Source organism: Lacerta agilis, chromosome 10 (genome assembly GCF_009819535.1).
Source record: "Lacerta agilis isolate rLacAgi1 chromosome 10, rLacAgi1.pri, whole genome shotgun sequence".
Lineage (NCBI taxonomy): Eukaryota > Metazoa > Chordata > Lepidosauria > Squamata > Lacertidae > Lacerta > Lacerta agilis.
In genome coordinates, this window is record NC_046321.1 from 31,903,879 (window position 1) to 31,923,023 (window position 19,145).

The window sequence follows — 19,145 nt, forward strand, 5'->3', positions numbered from 1 at the left end:
TGTATTGATACTAGGACTTCACATGCAATCCTTTTATCATTTACATTCTCAGTCTTGTAAGGTAGGGGACTATTATTCCCATTATATAGAGTTGCAGCTGAAAAAAATGAAGTGTGGGGTGTGGGGATTGCTCCAATCAGTTCAGACAGAACTGTTCTATTTTCGGGATGAGCAACCACTAGCCCCTAGGCAAATTTTGAGCACAAGGCCATTTCCTTCAAAACAAACTCACATGCCCTATACCTGAAGTCATATGTGAGGTATACACACAGCAGGCTCAGAAGTGAATCTGAGTTCCCTTTGGGGAACTCAGCACACAGCCAACCCCTGAAGAAAGCATCGCCCATCAGCTGAATCACATGCATCCTTTTCAGTGTGAAAAACTTCAAGTGTGCTCATTATCACATGCCAACATCCCTTCTTAGCCTGCAGCTATACTGAATATAGACAGTGCAAGTCAGCAGCAAAATTTAAATTAGCCCAGGTTGGTCAGAAGACTCAGACAAGAGGAGGGGAGAAAAAGAAGAGTTCTAATGGGGTACTATTAGAAGAGGGGAGAGAAAGACCAGTTAGAACTCTCCTCTGTGGAATTCAAGAGAATATTATTCAAATTATCTAGGTCAAGTGCAATGTGTTGGGTACTGCTTTATACATATCTGAATTTACTGAAACCCCATTCAAGAACTTTATGTAAAGGGAAACACACTGTGTATTACTTCTGATGCCAAATATATATTCGTTGATACCCTGTTCCCAATTCCAGATGCGTAAGGACTACTGCAGTTACTCAGCTGAGGAAAAGGGAAGTACTCAGGCTCTCTCCTCTCCCTTGCTAGCCTGCACTTGCTCCAGAGCTCCGGTGGGGGAGGCCTGCTTAAATTTAGGCACGGGTGCCGCTGCCGCTACAAGGGGCTACACGAGGCAGCCATTAGGGGGACGCTGGACTAGCTGCTAAGGAACCCAAAGGCCATCTAAACCAACCCGCCCACAACACCAGGCCCATCTAGCCAGCGGCAGCAAGTGTCAACGCAGCACTGGCAAGGGCGCTCAAAATCCCAGGCGCGGAGCATTTCACACGTAATGCAATGCTGCTCCTTGCAGGTTCGTGAGTTAAATTGGAAAAGGAAAGAGGAGGGGCGGGCGGGACCTGCTAACCCCAATTCCTCTTTCCCCTCCTCCTCCCACAGCCCTTCCTTCCCTCCATCCACAAGCGGGTCTCGCCGGCTTCCCTCCCGGGCAACCCTCACCCGGAAGCCCTTCTCTTTGTCCGCCTTTATCTCCGCGTCGAACTGCTTCAAGGTGGCCGTGAAGCCGCGGAAGAGCAGATATTCCCGCACCAGCTCATCGGTGCGCTCCGCCGCAGCCGCCATCGCGCCGCCGGGTCACGGGGAACAGGGAGGGACGCTCCGAGCTCAGCGCGCCGCCCTCGCCGCCACGCTCCGCCCCTCGCCGAGGCGCTCTGCTGCCGCCGCCGCCTCCTCCCTCGGTTCCTCCAGCCCCGCTTTTTGCTAGAATCGGCGTTTGGCGGGCGGCGGGCTCCCGTTGGCTTTTGTTTCCCTTTGAAAGAGAGGAGCCTGTGTGGTTTTGTTGGGTTGAAGGCTCGGGCGCTGCACCAGAAACACAAATGATGCAGGCGTGTCTATGGGTGTACAAAGCGTAAACAACTTCAGTTCCATGTAGTACTATATTCTAACATATACCTAAGCGACACAAGAGTAAATACTGTTTCCTGCCCGGTCCCCTCACTCAGCTTCACCCACTTTCCCAAATCTCCGTCCCCGCTTCGCCTCTTTCTCCTTTTCCGCCGCTCCCCCGTTTTTCTTTCCCGCGTTTTTGTTGCCCTTTTCCAGCCCCGCTACCAGAACGGCCAGCTCGACATCGGAGCTTTCCTATTGGCGGCTGGCTATGCCTCCTGCGCTCTGATTGGCTATGCGACTCTCGGCTAGCGCTAGGGCGAGGAGATATAGAGCGGGAAGGCGCGCGAGGGGCGCGTGTTGCGAAAGCTGCGCTGCTGCCTGCTAGCTTGGCGCAAGGTGAGCTGGAGGAGCAGGCGCTGCTTGAAAAGCATCGTTTGCGTGAGGCGTCTTCTGCAAAGAGGCGTGCAGCGTCTTCCCCTCGTATCCCAGGGCCGAGTCTGCAAAGGGGCAGAGGGAGGCTGGGGGCATAAAGTGGGGAAGGAGTTAGCGCCCCTAAAGCAGAGCGGTGTCTGGGAAAAAAGGCGGTGAAATGTAGCGGGGAAACGGGCGGGGCAGGTAGGGGGATTGTAGATATTTTTCAGAAGCAACGCCGTGGTTGGAGAGACAGCACACACACACACCCCGAAGTCAGTTGGGAAAGTGGATTTTTAAAAATAATGGAAAAGCTGGTTTGAGACAGTAACGAACTATTGTAGTTGAAATTTGCTGTCAGTATTCTATCTATATGAACTGCAGCTCTCCAGGGTTTCAGACAAATTCCCAGTGCCCGCTGGGTGATGCCAGGAATCCTGGGAGCTTTTGAAGTAAGGCAGGTGGTCTGCTACCAATGAGCTACGGCCTTCCACAAACCTTAAAAACAAATTTCTTCTAAATATGTTTACTCAGATGTAAATCTGCATTTGAAAAATGTCACAGTGGATTTAAATGTGCTCTTGAAAATACCAAGTGGGAGGGATCAATCCTGTGGTTACTCAGTGTCAACTGAGTCAACTATATATTGCTGTGGAGGAGAAAAAGAAATCCACTGACACATAATTAACAGGTGATACCAGACTGTTATGTAAATATCAAGACTCTTTCCACTCAAGATTTGCAGAACTTGGCAGGAGTCTGCAGCACTGTTTGTTTTAATTCAAAATATCAAAAATGAATTATTTGCTTCTGTTGTATAAAATAGCATCTCTAAGTGCTGTTTGCAGTGGTCTAAACCACAGAGCCTTGGGCTTTCCGATCGGAAGGTCAGCGATTCGAATCCCCGTGACGGGGTGAACTCCCATTGTTTGGTCCCAGCTCCTGCCCACCTAGCAGTTCGAAAGCATGCAGTGCAAGTAGATAAATAGGTACCACTCCGGTGGGAAGGTAAACAGTGTTTCCGTGCGTTGCTCTGGTTTGCCAGAAGTGGCTTAGTCATGCTGGCTACATGAACCGGAAGCTGTCTGCAGACAAACGCCGGCTCCTTTGGCCTATAGAGCGAGATGAGCGGCGCAACCCCAGTCGTCTGCGACTGGACCTAACGTTCAGGGGTACCTTTACCTTTACTTTAAGTGCTGTTTGGAGCATAGTCCTTATTCCTTTCTCTATATATATTTCCAGAACTAAAAAAAAATGGCAGCAAAGGAAGGAATAAGCCATGAATCACACCTCAGTTGCAGCTGGTTTTATCCTAGGATAAACTTTAGGATTTCAGTAGGATTGGAGGGATGTAATATAAAATAAATGTGCACCCTAATCCCAAGCATATTTATTTGGAACTAAGTAAGTCCCACTGAATCCAATCAGATGTCCAGTCAGACATAAGCATGCAGAATTTCAGCCTTAAAGGATCTGGCAGAGATTCGTCAAGAGGATGTCTGGCTAAAACAGTGGACCTGGGACTTCTGGTAATAGGGTAACTATTTTCTTCCTGACCACGATTCTGTTTCTTCAACAGCAGCTTGACATACATTGTCAAAGTGCACAACAGATTTCTTATCAGTTTACCTCTGGCCTGGCCCTGGTGTTTCTTGAACCAATTTGATGTATTGGTTAAGAATGCCAGACTAAGTACAAATCCCTGTGCAGGCATGTTGCTAACATGTAAGTGTAATTTACTTCTCTGAAACAGCAGCTAAATTGGTAAAGCTGTGCCGACTGAATTTCTTCAGGTAGAGTTTTGTGTGACTGAATACTCTGCAAAAATATAAAAAAATTCATGAACATTAAAAAACTGGTATTGCCTCATCTACTCCTAGACTTGCTAGTTTTCTGTATAAAAGATTGTGTTGTTGTTTTCCCCACAGGTGAACTCCACCTGCAGGCTGACATAGTGAAATGCAGACACACAAGTTTGCCACCTTATCTTCTGTTTTTAATAACCAGGCTTCTGTGCTGGGAAAGTGTCATCTGCTAAATTTCTTTGTGTCAGGTTTTTGTTAGAGGACATGAACAGGGCCTAGGAACTCTAATGGATAACAAGGACTCAGAGCTGTCTTTAAGGCTTAACAGAGGCTAGCAAGAGACCATTGGTTTGGTCAACCCAAGTTAAAATGACAGCCTGACCTAGGTCACTTCCAGATTGAGCATTAATCTTGATTTGTTTGCACAGGTTTGCAGGGGGCTCTTTATCAAGCATTTGTTCCGATTTGTTGTGGAGAGGTTATACAACATCCCACACTTTACAATTTCCTTATCACAAAAGTCCAGTTGTGGGAGGAAAACAGGTTTGTTGCACAAGAGCTTAAAATCATCTTTAATTACACAACCTGAATTTGCTGGTTTGAAAATGCTTTGAAATGGGCTGCTTTAAAAATATAATCCACATTTTGTCTTGAGGTGCATTCCTATTTTGGGCTTCACTTTGGATACTCTTTGCACTTCCTATTATATATTCTTTTTTCTGGATGGGTCTTCTTTTCCTTATTACATGGATATAGATAACCTACAGTGACTTTCCGATCCTTTTAGCACTTAGCAGGTGTTAACAAGGTAAGGGGTGCTGGGGCTCATGTTGCTTAAAATCAGTTTGCTTTGTTGCACTCGCCAGTGCTGATATTAAGCTGTTTTTTAAGCAGTGGAATGGCATTGTCTTACAGCTTTTGATGGAGACATCTGGAAACTGTAGCACCCCATATGCTAGAGTGACTTCTAAGTATCGTACACATCTGCAGGATCCAAAGTCGCAAGGGGGCAAAAGACGGTTGTCTCAGGCACGCAACAGAGCTACCTTGGCAGGACTTTTCAACAACCTACGGGAAACAGTATATTCTCAGCAAGATAACACCACATCAAAGGTATAGAAATAACTCTGAATCAGCACCTATGGGCCCATCTGCACTATTTATTAAACACTATTGTTCCTCTTTAATCAGCTATGGCTTCCCCCAAAGACTCCTGGGAACTAGTTTGTTCCCAGGAGTGCTGTGAGTTGTTAGGAGACCCCAGTTCCCCACATAGAACTACAGTTTCTGGGAAGAGAAACTCAGCCACTCTGAGAATGATAGCTGTTGGAGGAGAATGTTGGCTTCTGAATCCATCTTTTGTTTATGTGTTTTGAGGAAAGGTCAAAACAATCTGCATGAAAGGCCATGCATTTCCTGACAGGGTGGGTATTTATTTACTGTGCTGTCTTCCTTTGCTTTTCATAATCCCTTGTACGGTATTTGAAGTCTTCAAATGGATGTTTAGCCAGCAACAAGAAAATGATCAGAAAAATCTAAGGCATATTAAAATGTTAATCTGCTCAGAACACAGATAGATTGGGCCTGTTCTCTGTTTTTGTTTAGTGTCAGGTTTTATGCAAGGCTAAGAATTATATCCAGGAGCTGGAGAAAACCTTGGAAAACTTGCTGAAGATGAAAGGTATCGTACCAGCACCATGACACCTCATTTAAATATGAATAAACTTTTCCCGGACATTTTCAGTAGGAAAGAGGTAAACTGTCCCTGCAGATGGCTGAGGTTCTTGTTCCTTCTGACATACCATCCTGAGCCTGGTTCTTCTTACAAATACAGTAGTAGGTGAGGTGGTAAACCTATGTCTTCAACCAGGGATGCTGGAGAATTCTAATGGAAACAGAAGCAGAAATTGCCACTGTTTGTGTTTTTGTCCCAAAGTGCAGAACAGAAATCAATCCAGCAATTACAATTGGTATTCACTTCTTTTTAGTCTGCAACTGATACCTAATTAATGACCTAATTTTAAACATTGTTCTGACTTTTCCTTTACATTGAAATGAATGGCCTAGGAAGGATTACATCATTAATTATTTCAGATTCATAATTTACGCAACTAATTACATTAAATAGCAGACAGTGAGACAAATAATGTGCCATTTGGCAGAAACCATTCTGCAGTGGAACAGAAGCAACATCAGTTGTGATAAAAAATAGTTTGGAATGGAAATTGCTGCCTTCTTACAGTACATCTGGGCGATGGGTTAAAAGCCCCCTGGCCTCCATGCCAAGGTCTCATTCTAGCTCACACCTCCTGCCCCCTGCAATTTATTATGGGGGAGGAGCTTGCACTCAAGGATGAACCATGTCAGGGGTCCCCAAACTAAGGCCCGGGGGCCGAATGCAGCCCAATCGCCTTCTAAATGCGGCCCGTGGACGGTCCAGGAATCAGTGTGTTTTTACATGAGTAGAATGTGTCCTTTTATTTAAAATGCATCTCTGGGTTATTTGTGGAGCATAGGAATTCGTTCATATTTTTTTTCAAAATATAGTCCGGCCCCCAACAAGGTCTGAGGGGCAGTGAACCGGCCCTCTGCTGAAAAAGATTGCTGACCCCTGAACTATGTGATTAAGTCATATTTATTTTGTCCCTCAGTGTGTTCCAGTAAATGCAGAAGGCATGCTAGATTTGGACTGGAGAGACCTCAGTTTTAATCTGTGCTCAGGCTTGAAGATTACTAATTAACCTTTGATGTTGTCACTTTTTCCCAGGCTAACTTCCCTCTTTCCCTGCAGTCAGGATATTTGTCCATCTGACCCACTGTTGTCTACTTTAACTGGCAGTGGCTCTCCGGAGGCTTGGGCAGAGTTCCTTTCACATCACCTGTGCTATCTGCTCCTTTCATGCTGGGGACTGAGCCTTCTGCATGGCCCCTTCCAAAATAAAATTGCAGGATTTTTCTGTGGTCCCTCATAGGCCCCGTCTTCTCTGGCTTGCTAACTTGATTGTATTTCCTTCTGGAATTTACAGTTCTATTGCTTATTTCGTTTTACTGTGCTTTTCCCTTGGTTTTTACATTGTGATATATATTGTGATTTTTTTTTATTGTAAGGTGTTTTGAGCATAAAAAAATAGGATGAGGATTTTTTTTTAAAAAAAAATATCTTGTTGGTAACTTATGAAGCCATTTACCCACATCATTTCCTTGAAATGGGCCTGGAGTGAGAGAACTTCAGAATATGCCCCTTTGTTGATGGGTGCTCATTCTTCTGGCAACAGAGGTTTTAAATCTGGAGGATGGCCATCCATCGAGCTTGGAGGAAGTAAAGGAAGAATATGTCAAAATGTACTTCAACAATCACAGGTAAGTCACCGAAAGATATGGATGTACAGTACTGAATTTGTCCCCTTTAAGCAACTCAGAAAACCTTTTTTGCAAGCTTCAGGAGGATAAACTGCTTCTGCCTTGCGAGTTGTGTATGTACATACAGTTTCAGGCTATAGAAACAAACAAGTAGAAAAATTACAGTGGTACCTTGGTTTAAGAACAGCTTTGTTTATGAACAGCTTGGATTAAAAACGCTGCAAACCCAGAAGTAGGTGTTATGGTTTGTGAACTTTGCCTCGGAAGCAGAACATGTTCTGCTTCCTGTTGAGTGTGTTCCATTTGTAAATTGAGTCCCCCGCTGCTATGGGAAAGCACGCCTTGGTTTAAGAACGCTTTGGTTTAAGAACAGACTTCCGGAACGAATGAAGTTTGTAAACCAATGTACCACTGTATTGTAGAGCAGGCTGAGCCAACCCTTAAAAGCAGCTCATTTTGTAGCGTCCTATCAGCACCAGACCCAAACTCCTCTTACATTTGCTTCTCTCTGCCAATGTCATCCTTCTCTTAACATGATTTGGGTAGCCTGGCAAGTTATTTGGAAAAAAAGTAGCTGCTCATAATAAAAGCTTGTGTCCAATTAAGTTTTACTCAGAGCTGACCTATTGAAGTTAACAAACTAAAATTATCTAGGGTGATTCATTTCAGTGGGTCCGCTGTGACTGGATAAAATCCACAGCCAGTCAATCTCTCACCCCTAAATATTTTCTAGCTTTCCTTTCTTGCTTCTAGTACTGCTGCATCCCCTCCTTCAAATTCTGCGAGTCAGAGTGGCGCTACCGTCTGGTACGTGATTCAGGAACACGAAAAGACCTCCGTAGGGGAGGATGTGACTCTGAGGCTGACGCAGTCGCCGGCTGCCTCTTCTCCTGACCTCATGGAGTTTGAGCGGTATGTGAAGATTTTCCATTGTTTCTCCCTTTGGAATAACCCACCGGCTAACGTTACAGACGACGGAATTTTCTGAGTCCTTGCCTGATACAAGAAAGACACCGATAGCTGCAGGATAGGGCGATTTCTGTGGGTCTGACTTCTCCCTTCATAGGGCTCCCTAATGAGAGAAACTACCCTGCGGAAATTCTGCTGGAGTGATTGGTTACCTTTGTATAGGGGAAATTATTGGGTTGTCTTTGTTCTTATTATGTATTGTGCATTTTTTTATATTGTCATTGTTGTATTTTAGAAATATAAAATTTCTTTGCAGCTTTTAGAAAATTCTTTTCCCCTATGAGTAGAGGAAATGTTTGCTCACATCTGTCATAGTCAACAGAATAGTTTAAATGGCTTGAGCACTGTAGAACACACACACCCCTCCCCCCATATCCCGTACAAGCTTGGGATAATGTTTTGTTCATACAAATGACAAGCTAAGACCTAGCTTGATGCACATTTGTGATGACTTTATCTTCTTATTGCTGTTATAATGCTATATATAATGCTATAATGTTATAATTCTGCACTATAATTCTGCAATTCTCTTTTGAGGGTCAGGCTGAAATAGGGGTATCATTCCAGCTTGGCCAGCAGGTGGCGCAAGCCTGCTTCTCTCCTACACTTTATTGTGGCCTTTTCTAATTACCAGATACTGAGTTCTTTGACCGTCTGCAGAAGTTTTAGCCAGCAAAATAAGTACTTTACTCCTCACAAAACCTATACAACTCCTTCTGTGGTTTCTGCTCCCTCCCTTCCCACCTTCAGTGATACTCCTTAGAGCAAGTCTGACCAGGTCTGTCACGACAACAGCGAATAACTGGCTGTTCCTGTGCAATAATAGGGCAAGCACGTGTGTGCTCTTTACGTTACTGGTTCTCCTCCTGTAATTGGTTCTGTCATCAGACGTGACACAGTTGTGACCTTCCCTTTTAGTGGTTGGATAGCTCAGCTGGTAGAGCATGAGAAAGTTAAATCTCTGGGTCATGGGTTTGAGCCCCACGTTGTGTGAAAGATTCCTATATTCCTGGGGGTTGGACTTGATGACCCTTGGGGTCCCTTCCAACTATGGTTCTATGTACTATGGCTATATAGTTGGGCAACACAAGAAATCAACCCATTCTCTCCTCCCCTTCCATGCACCCACCTACCCTAAATCATAATTTAGGGAAACCTCCAGTGAGTTAACAGGCATAATAGACAATAATGGTACCTCGGGTTAAGAACTTAATTCATTCTGGAGGTCCGTTCTTAACCTGAAACTGTTCTTAACCTGAGGTCCCACTTTAGCTAATGGGGCCTCCTGCTGCCGCCGTGCCGCCATCGTGCGATTTCTGTTCTCATCCTGAAGCAAAATTCTTAACCCGAGGTACTATTTCTGGGTCTGTAACCTGAAGTGTCTGTAACCCGAGGTACCGCTGTACTGAATAGGGTGACATGTTTAACACAACTGAAAACAAGACCATGTACAGTATGTTCAGTCACCAGGAGAAATGCAGGGCAAGACAATGATTGAAAGGTGCCTGTAAAAAAGAGTGATTCCCTGTCTTGATACTTTGGTGTACAAAGAGAAGGGCCCATTGCCCTGTTGCTAGTTCACTTGTGCGTGTAGAACATCTGTCCCAGGTTCAGACCTTGGTTAACTCCATTTAAAAGATGAAGAAAAAGGTTCAGATAGCAGGAAAGAGCACTCTCTGCTTGATCCTCCTAGAAATCTATTAACCATTAGAACAGACAATAATCTGACCTGGGACGAGGCAGCTTCCTAAATTGTGCCACCTTCTCTTGGCTACTACCGAATATATGAGGCACAAAAGGGACCACCTGGTTGGTCTCTGTGCTATTTATTGGATGCCATCCAGACCACATTCTGAAAGCCATCTCCTTTCCTGTCTTATCTAGATACTTACATTTTTACAAACAGACAGTAGACCTGCTGGTAGATAATGGGGTCGTGAGCCCCAAAGACGTTACTCTTCCTGTGGTGTCCACAGCCGTTTCCCACCTGTGGCAGGGCCTCCCTGAAGAGAGGAGGGACAGTGTCCTGCAGTACTGTAGTGAGAGACAGAATTTCATCACTGAGGTCAAGATGGCTTCCCAAGAGCTTCCCTGTACTGACGGCAGTGTGAGGGACAGCGGCGCTAGTCAGGAAGCCAGCGGTTCGCTAGTATCCACACCAGAAGAGGTGAGAACGAATCACTCTTAAGGAAGGATTCAAGCTTCAGAGTTCTAACCAGGACTGGCTCTAAGGTTGAAGTGGCCTCGGGCAAAGCACCTTTTGGTAGGCCCCGTCCTCCACCTGTAGCCTCTGCAAGGAGCAGGGCCTCCCTCTGACAGCAGGTAGTAGTGCCTTAACCAGTGTGCTCTAGAAAGGGCAGACAGCTGATCCAACTGACTGTTTTATTTCTCTGCATGGGATTTATAGCCAGTCTTACACCATAATGTCCCAGGACGTTGCTTATCAATGAAACAACAATCACACAATACATAAGTAAATAGTCAATAAAATAAACAGTGTCAAAACAATACCAAAGCAGGCAATAAACACTTTCAGGTGAATGGCTTGTTAAAATCCTCAACCCACTCCCAAACGCTGGAGCGCAGTGCCTCCAAAGTAGCATCAGTCTAGCAAATCGCTTTCGGTGTTTTACTGGCACCGTTTTTATTGTTCTCTTTTGTTGCTTTTTTCATTCTATGTACCGCCCTGCTATGACAGGAAGTTTTACAAATAATAAATAAATGAATACATCGCGGTAAATTAAAATTACGGCTTGATTGAGGTGCTCAATGCTATGGGGAGCATTTGACTTGGATTAAAAAAACAACAACTGGGAAATCCGGGAGGACAGGCATCAGCTGTGGGCCCTGACGTGGTGTTTAAAGATTCCAAGTTCTGACACTTGCCCTGGCTCTAATCTTCAAGAATGCTGGCACACACCCCAAAAGTGTAGGGGAGGCATAATGACCTACTAAAATCACTAGGATAAATTATAAACTCAGAAGGAAGGGCAGGTCTTGGGAATAAATGGCAGGACTCATTAGATGGGTGAGGAAAAATTACAGGTATGGCAGCACCTGTTTCCAACAAGCTGTAAGCCAGAGGTTCTCAGCTAAAGTGACCATTTTGCAATGAAGGAAGAAAAAAGTTTGAGCCCCTCCAGACATAAACAGCACAGTGACTGGGCAGACAGGCAAAACTCACTCATGGAGAAGGGTAAAGAGGTCATCAATCAAAGCAAGCAGTAGCATAAGCTCCATGTAATTTGAATGGGTGGGTGGGTTTACAAATATAAATTTTATGAAATAAATGAATAAAATAACAATGTGTAACAAGCAACAAGAGACCCATGTTTTAGCAAAAATACAAAAGATTGCAGAATAAAATCTCGACAAGATTGAGCTGCCAATATGAATAATTAAGGTTAATATTTATATGAGTGAAATGAATACCGTATATGTGTGTGAGTGTATCTCTATGCTTCCATACAGTAAATGTACAAATTCCGTTTCAGAGGTACAGTTCATGAGACTTTGTGATGTTACTAGCCAATCTACCAATCATATTCCTCATATTTTATCTATTGGCATGATTTCAACCATCACGGCTAACTGACTTGTCAGTCTAATCAAGCAGCAGAACTTGGTGCACCACCACTTAAATCAGTTCTGCTGAGGCAATATCATTGCTTTGCAAAGTCTCCCTTCATATAAAGAGAATAACTGTACTCTGTGGGAGTTCTCCATGCAGTGTTGCTACTGAAAGTGTAAACGCACATCTCAGGTTGAGACAGTGGCTTGGTTGATCCGTTATGCTAAGCCAAACCATGGCTTAGTAGAAACAGGAATGTGCAGCCTCCCAAAGAAGAGAGATCGGCTGTTTTGCTCTTCCCCCAAATGTTTTGCTGTGCTAGGCTTAGCTAAGGTAATAGGTTAGCTTAGTGTGCTATCCAAACCTGGGATTGTGACTGAGGAAAGGTGGAATATAAATGTTTTAAATAAATGAGTAGGAGAGAGAGACCTATGTTATGTTAGTGTCTGAGACATTAGTTGTCATGATTAACTCAAGATTCCTTGAGTCATGAAGAAGGCCAGAGATGAGGAACCTGTGGCCCTTCAGATGTTCCTGGACTCCCACTTCTCATCAGCCCTAGTCAGTATTCAGAAATAATGGGAGTTGGAGTCCGTCAACATCTGGAGGGCCACAGGTTCCCCATCCCTCCTTGCCTTCACACTTGAGGAATCTTAGTTACAACTAGGCTAAAACAGAAACAAAACACAGGTACGGTTCGCATGATGCAGATACATTCACTGTGTTGTAGAAAGGTGGTTTAAACCCAGTTATGTGCACACAGATGAGTTGGATCTGGAATACAGATGATGCAGTTTAGCACAATGCTAGAAAAGGATGGAGCTACCAGCACAATCCCTACCTTTCCCTGAAGCTGTTGTGAATAACTGACCCAGATTCAAGGGTTACAGAGAATTAAAAAGTGACGCTCACAGTGAAACTAGCTGGCTTCTGTCCCACCCTTTTTATTAATTATGGCCAGCTCTTATAAAACCAGGAAACAAAACACGGCCTATCCTAATAATAGACTGTGCTTTTTAAGAGATAAAAACTAGATTTTTAAAGAGATGATTGACACTAAAAGCTTTATTGCTCATCAGTTCCAAGTTCCTTCTTTCCTGTCCATCTGCATTCCTTTGTCATGCAGAATTGTGAGTTGTGTGTGTTTTTGTTAGATATAGTGCTTCGCAGGATACCTTCCCATGGTGTTGTTGTTGTTGTTGTGAGTGGCATAGTGGTCAAACAAGACACTAACACAATATCTAGCTGAGAGCTAGTATCCAAAATGCCATCTTTCTCTTTTTTTAGATCCTCTTTGAAGATGCATTCGATGTGGCAACTAGCTTCCTGGATAGAAATGAAACCCAAGAAATGTCCAGCCAAAGGTAATAGGCTCAGTTCTGTGAACTGCCAAAATCATGGGTCGGCAAACTAATGCCCGGGGGCCGGATCTGGCCCAATTGCCTTCTGGATCTGGCCCGCGGACAGTCCGGGAATCGCTGTGTGGAGATTCTGATTGTTCAGGCTGCACTATTTCCCCCTCATCACACACACACACACACACACACACACACACGGCAGCGGCACTTCCTCCCTCCATCCTTACAGCTTCTCCCTGCCCTGCCTAGAGGAGGAAGGGGGCTGGGCTTTGTTGAGCTGCGGTTAGCTGAGCACCATTTTAAGCAGCCCCTCTCCAGAGCCAGCCCTTTCACGCCGCTCATCATCCTGCCACTACTGCCAGCCCCTGCCACTTGCAAGGCACAGGTAAGCAGCCACTGGGGCTCGTCCGGTGCTGTGGGGAAGGGAGGGGGAGAGTTGGGGGGGATTCCCCCCCCAAAAAAAATATAGTCTGGCCCCCCATAAGGTGTGAGGGACAGTGGACTGGCCCTCTGCGGAAAAAGTTTGCTGACCCCTGGCAATAATTCATTATTTTACTCCATGACCACCGCCTCTCCTTAACAATGCTTTGTAGGTCGGTGGAAAACCTTACTTTTTTAAAGAAGGCTCTGGATTATAAATGGTTGTCTTATTGAAATGGTAATTAGCTGTCTCTGTTTTTTATATCCTGTTGCTGCTGTATTCTGGGGTGTCTTTTCTTTTAGTGTTATTTTGAAGTGATGTTTTAAAAATGCCAGCTCATGGCTTTATTTCTGTTGTTAGCTGCCAACCTCTTGTAGGGAAAGGCACAATACAAATGTAATAAATGAATGAATGATCAGGCGAGAGAGAGAGAGAGAGAACCCTATTTTGTTAGCGCCTGAAGCATTAGTTGGTGTGACTGGGCAATTTATTCATTACAGTATTTACAAACTGAAACATTTCCTGATCATCCATTGTGTAAATATATAGTTAGCTCTGCTGCTAATGATTATGTAAGGGTGTGGATTGTGTTAGTAAGGTAGACTAATTGACATGACAGCAGAAACACAAGGTTCTTTTCTGTAGGTTATGCTTCCCACTATGACACCTAACAGTCGGCGATCATCAAATTCATTGTCCATATTGAAAAGAAACAATTGATTTTTTGTAATTTTCCCTTTCCTTCTCCAGGGTAGATGGAGGTCTCACTATAATATCTTCTGTTTGTAGCTCAGCATTCACAGGCTGTACTTCAGAAAGCCAAGAGGATTACCATCACCTCTACCTGCAGATCATCAGCTTCTTGAAGAGCCTGTTTTTTGCTAACACACAACCATCCCAGGTAGGACTTTGCAAAGTGCTTGTTATAAGGCTGCCCACCCTACCCCCAAATATAAACTTGCAGGTAATGTTAGGACTGCCTGTTGTGTTGTTGAAGATATAAGAACTACCACATCACTGCAAGTAGGTTAAATTAATGCACCATTTGAAGGCCTTTTTCAGAATGTCTTGCATATATTTCAGAGCTAATTGGGTGCAACGGCAATTTTCACTTCTCATTTGCCTGTTTGTCTCTCAGGCAGTCTTTCAGATGTAACATGAGGGTATACCTAACTGCTCTTGGTGATTCAGGTCATGGGTGAGCAGGGCTTTCTCAGAGGCAGGTGCCCTATTACAGAACTACTATCCCCAAGGTGCAGCATTTGCCTGTAGTGTGCTTGTTGTTGTGGAAGTCCAAGCTGTCTGTGTTTGATATATCGATAGCAGACTCGTAGAATCTGGATGTAGATCTTCTATATAGCCCAAACAACAGCATCTATGCACAAGAAAGCAGGCAGAAACTCCAGGTTTTGCAGAAGAAGAAAATGGGGGGGGGTGGAATTTCCCACCCTGCAAAAAAAAACAACCCAAAAAAACCACATTTCTTTTATGACTGAGCATGCTGAGGAAGGAAAACAGAAAAGGGGGAAGGGTGAATAGAGCAGAGAATCCTGCAGAGGAGCAGCGCTGGCTGGTACTTGTCGCGGTCACTCTCTCAGACCTGAGCAGCACCCCCGGACGTTTAACGGTCTATTGGTAACTGCCCCAACGACATATGGTTTCTCCGCTGCCACCAGCCAGTATTCACTCTGGCAATGAATAACTCACTTCAGATTCAGATTTCGGTGAAAATAAAACATAAGTTTCTTTATTGTTTGTACAAAGCGTAATGGTTTCAAATGACTTGGTAAAACGTTTAATATAACTGTATGGTTATTCAGATAAGTATATTTCAACTCTCAACCTAGTATTCCAATAACTATCCTTAATGCCTCCTGTTTATTATTAAACCTGCTCTAGCTCTGCTCATTAGCTCTATCTCCCTCAACTCAACTCATCTCAACTGTCTCACTTCTAACCTCTAACTGCCTTTTCTATCCTCTCTAACTGCCATCCTTCCACACTCTAATTGCCTGGAGAGCTCCCATTGGTCAAGCTCCTCCCTGCCAAGTTAACCCTTGGAGAACCTATAGGGGTGAACGCCACAGTACTTTGTATACACTATAACATTTTGTGTCCTTGCTGTGAATCCTTCTTTTCTATCTGGCTTAATGCAGCAGAAGGCAGAAGCCAGCACCAGCTTTGTAAGGATTCTTCCAAGTGCCCCAGGGAGAAGCAGTAGCTTGGGGTGCAGGAAGAAGTGGGACAGAATATTCATAAGGCTGAGAAGGGAAGAGAAAAGAAGCTGTGAGCAGCAAATGTCCTGTGCAGTGAGGTTAATGATTATGGGTCTCTAGCTGTTTTTGGACTACAACTCCCATCAGCCGTAGCTAGCAGGACCAGTGGTTGGGGATGATGGGATTTATAGTCCAACAACAGCTGGAGTCCCAAGTTTGAAAAGCCCTGGATTAGAGCATAGAAGGCAGTACCGATGGATGATAAAAGCCATCTCTGGACGGGAGATTCTGGGAGCTGTAGTTCTGTAAAGGAGGCCTGGGTATCCTGAGTAAATCTCAGCACCCTCACCAGACTAAAATTATGTGACTCATCTGCAGGTTGATGATGACTAAGACTCTCCATCCCAGTCCAACTCATTCATAACAGTAAAAGAGAGATAACTGCAAAGTTTAATTGGGCAGGAATAGCAGGTTTCTAGTTGAGAGATGATGGGCTGAACAGGAAGAAGTAGTAGGACTTGTTTACTTTTTTTAAAAAAAAAAAAAGAAATAGTGGCGCCCAGTTTCTTTTTTACACAACTGCAGCAGAATACACATCAATGAAGAGAAATGTACAGCTAGGATAACTGGTTTCAGCCACAGCTTTTGTCCTTGCTTAACGCCATATCCGTTAAATGCTTCACATTATCCCTAGAGACCAGGATGAGGTGTCAGCACAAAGTTCTTCAGGGCATTAAAGTTCGTGACACTATTATCTCTGAACAATATAAGAAGGGCTGTCTGTAATAATACTGTGTGTATCCTGTACTTACAACAGCAAGAAATCAGAGTTGGAACACATTTTTCCATCAGTGTAGAGAAGGCCCAACTGCAGTGTTCAAAAGACCTAGAACCACTTTTTGTTGTTAAGAAAGAGGCTGGACCTCTAGAATGTTGAAAGGTGGCTGTCATGATGTGGCACACCGTGATGAAACTTTACAGAACTATGAATCGTTGAGGGAGACCAAACAGAGTAAAAAATACTCGTTCTCAAAATACTAGAACTTGGGGCCATTCACTGAAATTGCTTTAGCATCCATTGCCTAGGCATTTCATGTCTGGAATTAGTATGGCTCAGAGTAACAAGGTTTGGCTATTTCTGTTGTACTTTGCTGGGTTAAATGGACATTTGCTCTTACTCTTCAAGGCAGTATGAACTGCATCCTTTTTCTTTCTTTCTGTTTTTGTGGCACCCCTTCCACTTTTGAAAGGAAAAGTTACTGTTCCGTTTAAGGCAAGAAATGGCTAGCAGAGCTCTCGTTCTTTCTCCTTGTTTGCACGCCCAGCTAACTTAACTCGGTTAACATTTACTTCACCTCCACAAACTGCCGTATGTGGGTTGGGTAGAAGTGAAGTAATGACAGATGTGCCCGTCAAAATCAACAATTATATAAACATTTTGCTGAGTGCCAGACTTTGAGCTGCTCCATCCAATGAATCAGTTTGTCCCAGAGCTGACTTTTTTTTATTAAATAACGGGAACATATAAACATCATTGGTATATGGGAAGGGGGAACCCTGATGGAAGTGAGTAACTAGATTCTGCTAGTTATCATTACAGTACCTAGGATAGGGATGGGAGTTCTGCGGCCCTTCCAATGTTATTGGATGCCCAGCTTCCATCAGCTGGTCAGGGATGGATGAGGATTGGAGCCTGACCACATCTGGAGGGCCCCGAGCCAGATACCCCTGTTCTAGAGAAAGAATATTTATTCATTTACCTGTTTTGCCAATGCCATTCAATGCTAATAAGAGCTCTCCCCCTGTGTATGTTTGACAGGAAGAGGTTCTCCAGCTAGATTATGAGACTGTGATGCTGAGATGCACAGAGACATTTGATGATGAAGACTTGTAAATTAAGATGGTTCTATTAAACGTGTGGGAGGGGTCCTAATTGTTACTTAATGACACCCCTCCGCCTGTGCGAGGAGATGCTGCTTCAATTTCTTGGTGTTCATCATGTTTAAACGAGTTCTGTTTGTTTATACTACATAATTCTTCGTCTGTTAAATTATTTGTACTTTTTACATGTATTGCAGTTTGATATTTATAAAGTTAAAATTTTAAAAAAAGTGTCTGAAATTTGGTGCTGAGAAGTGCAAAACAAGACATGTTGGGAAGAAATAGCCACCATTTCTACTCATAGCATATAGCGCAACTCCCCTCTGGAGAGAGGTGGCAGCATTTGGCACTTCTTAGTTTAGAGCGGGGGTCAGCAACCTGCGGCTCCGGAGCCGCATGCGGCTCTTTTACATGGCTGCCGCGGCTCTGGGACTCTGGGGCAGATACGCCCGCCCACTTCTCCAGCTGGCCAGCGGAAGCGACCGCCCTCCAGCGGGCCGGTGGCCCGCTCTCCGGAGGCTGAGGGCGCTGCTCAGGGGCGTATCCAGGATCACCTGGCCTTGAACAGCGGGGCAGCGGGGCTCGGAGGCAGTGGGGACGCAGTAGAGGTGGCGCAGCTCAGCTGAGGGCTCTGGCGGGGAGCGCGCCTGAGGCGCGTGCGCTCCTTCGGGAAGAGATGGAGCTGGGCGAGTGGGAGGGGGAACTTTGAAGACCCCACCTCCGCCTCCGAAGCAGGCGTCCATGGGAGAGGCCGCCCCCCCAAGCCTGCCTGGCGGGACCAACCCTGCCCAGCTCCGGGAGTCTTCCTAGCGTGGGAGGCGGCCTCAGGGCGGACAGGGGAGCTCTGGGGTTGGCAGCTATGTGGGACCCCGCGGCATCCAGAGGCACCTGGGAGACAGGACAGGATGGGGGCAGGAAGGGGGCCTTCAGACGCGTCCCCGCATGGGCACTGGAGGCCAGGACTCCTCGGCTGGGTCGTGGGACCGCGGGGGCGGGCTGGCTGCAGTTCCTCTCGGAAGGCTGCTGGCTGCTGCGTTGAGGCGACGACGAGGTAGGCAGCTGTGGGCTGGGCCAGGGGCGGCGGGTGGCAGGCGAGGGCGAGGGGGGAAGCCCTCTTTTTAAAAATGGTCGAGGAAGCGGCGCCTGTTTCCCTGCCGCTGCCTCCTTCACTCCTGGTTCCACTCGCAGCATCAGACCGCGCTCTCGCGGGCGCGCGTCTCTCTCAGCCCCGGAGCAAGGCCGGGACGTTTTGCAGTTTTTCCTCTGTCCTGAGTGTGTGTTAGGGGAGCCTTGACAAAGCACCTGTTGGCGTGGAAGAGAGGAGTCCTAACTTGGATCTGTGTTCATGTGCAAAATCTATCGCCATTGTCATTAAAGGGGCAGGGAACTCCCCTAAAAAGGTTTGAACACTACGAACTACTACAGCCACCTTTATGCAAGTCAGCACAAACATCACAGGCTTCTCTGGTGCAATTCTGTGCTTTATTTAGCAAGAGAGGAGGTTGGAAGAGGTGAA

At 45.3% G+C, this 19,145-nt stretch overlaps 2 protein-coding genes across 5 annotated transcripts in view; one reads left to right on the forward strand and one right to left on the reverse strand.

The window, feature by feature from the left end:
- Positions 1-1,430, reverse strand: part of WDR91 (WD repeat domain 91) — a 17,363-nt gene extending 15,933 nt beyond the window's left edge. The window contains exon 1 of the mRNA XM_033161758.1: positions 1,248-1,430. Coding sequence (XP_033017649.1) covers positions 1,248-1,370 — 123 coding nt within the window. The 5' untranslated portion in view covers positions 1,371-1,430. The remainder of the gene's footprint in view (positions 1-1,247) is intronic.
- Positions 915-17,851, forward strand: STRA8 (stimulated by retinoic acid 8). Of its 4 annotated transcripts, none has more exons than XM_033161759.1 (9): positions 915-1,101; positions 4,769-4,966; positions 5,459-5,534; positions 7,129-7,213; positions 7,967-8,125; positions 10,067-10,349; positions 13,041-13,117; positions 14,322-14,433; positions 17,568-17,851. In XM_033161759.1, the coding sequence occupies exons 1-9, from the start codon at positions 1,081-1,083 to the stop codon at positions 17,640-17,642; spliced, it is 1,086 nt and encodes a 361-aa protein (XP_033017650.1). In that variant the 5' UTR covers positions 915-1,080; the 3' UTR covers positions 17,643-17,851. The 4 variants fall into 4 exon arrangements, with proteins under 4 accessions (XP_033017650.1, XP_033017651.1, XP_033017653.1 ...); XM_033161760.1 differs by lacking the exon at positions 915-1,101 and adding an exon at positions 1,957-2,033; XM_033161762.1 differs by lacking the exon at positions 915-1,101 and adding an exon at positions 3,685-3,773.
- The last annotated feature ends 1,294 nt before the right edge of the window (positions 17,852-19,145 follow it).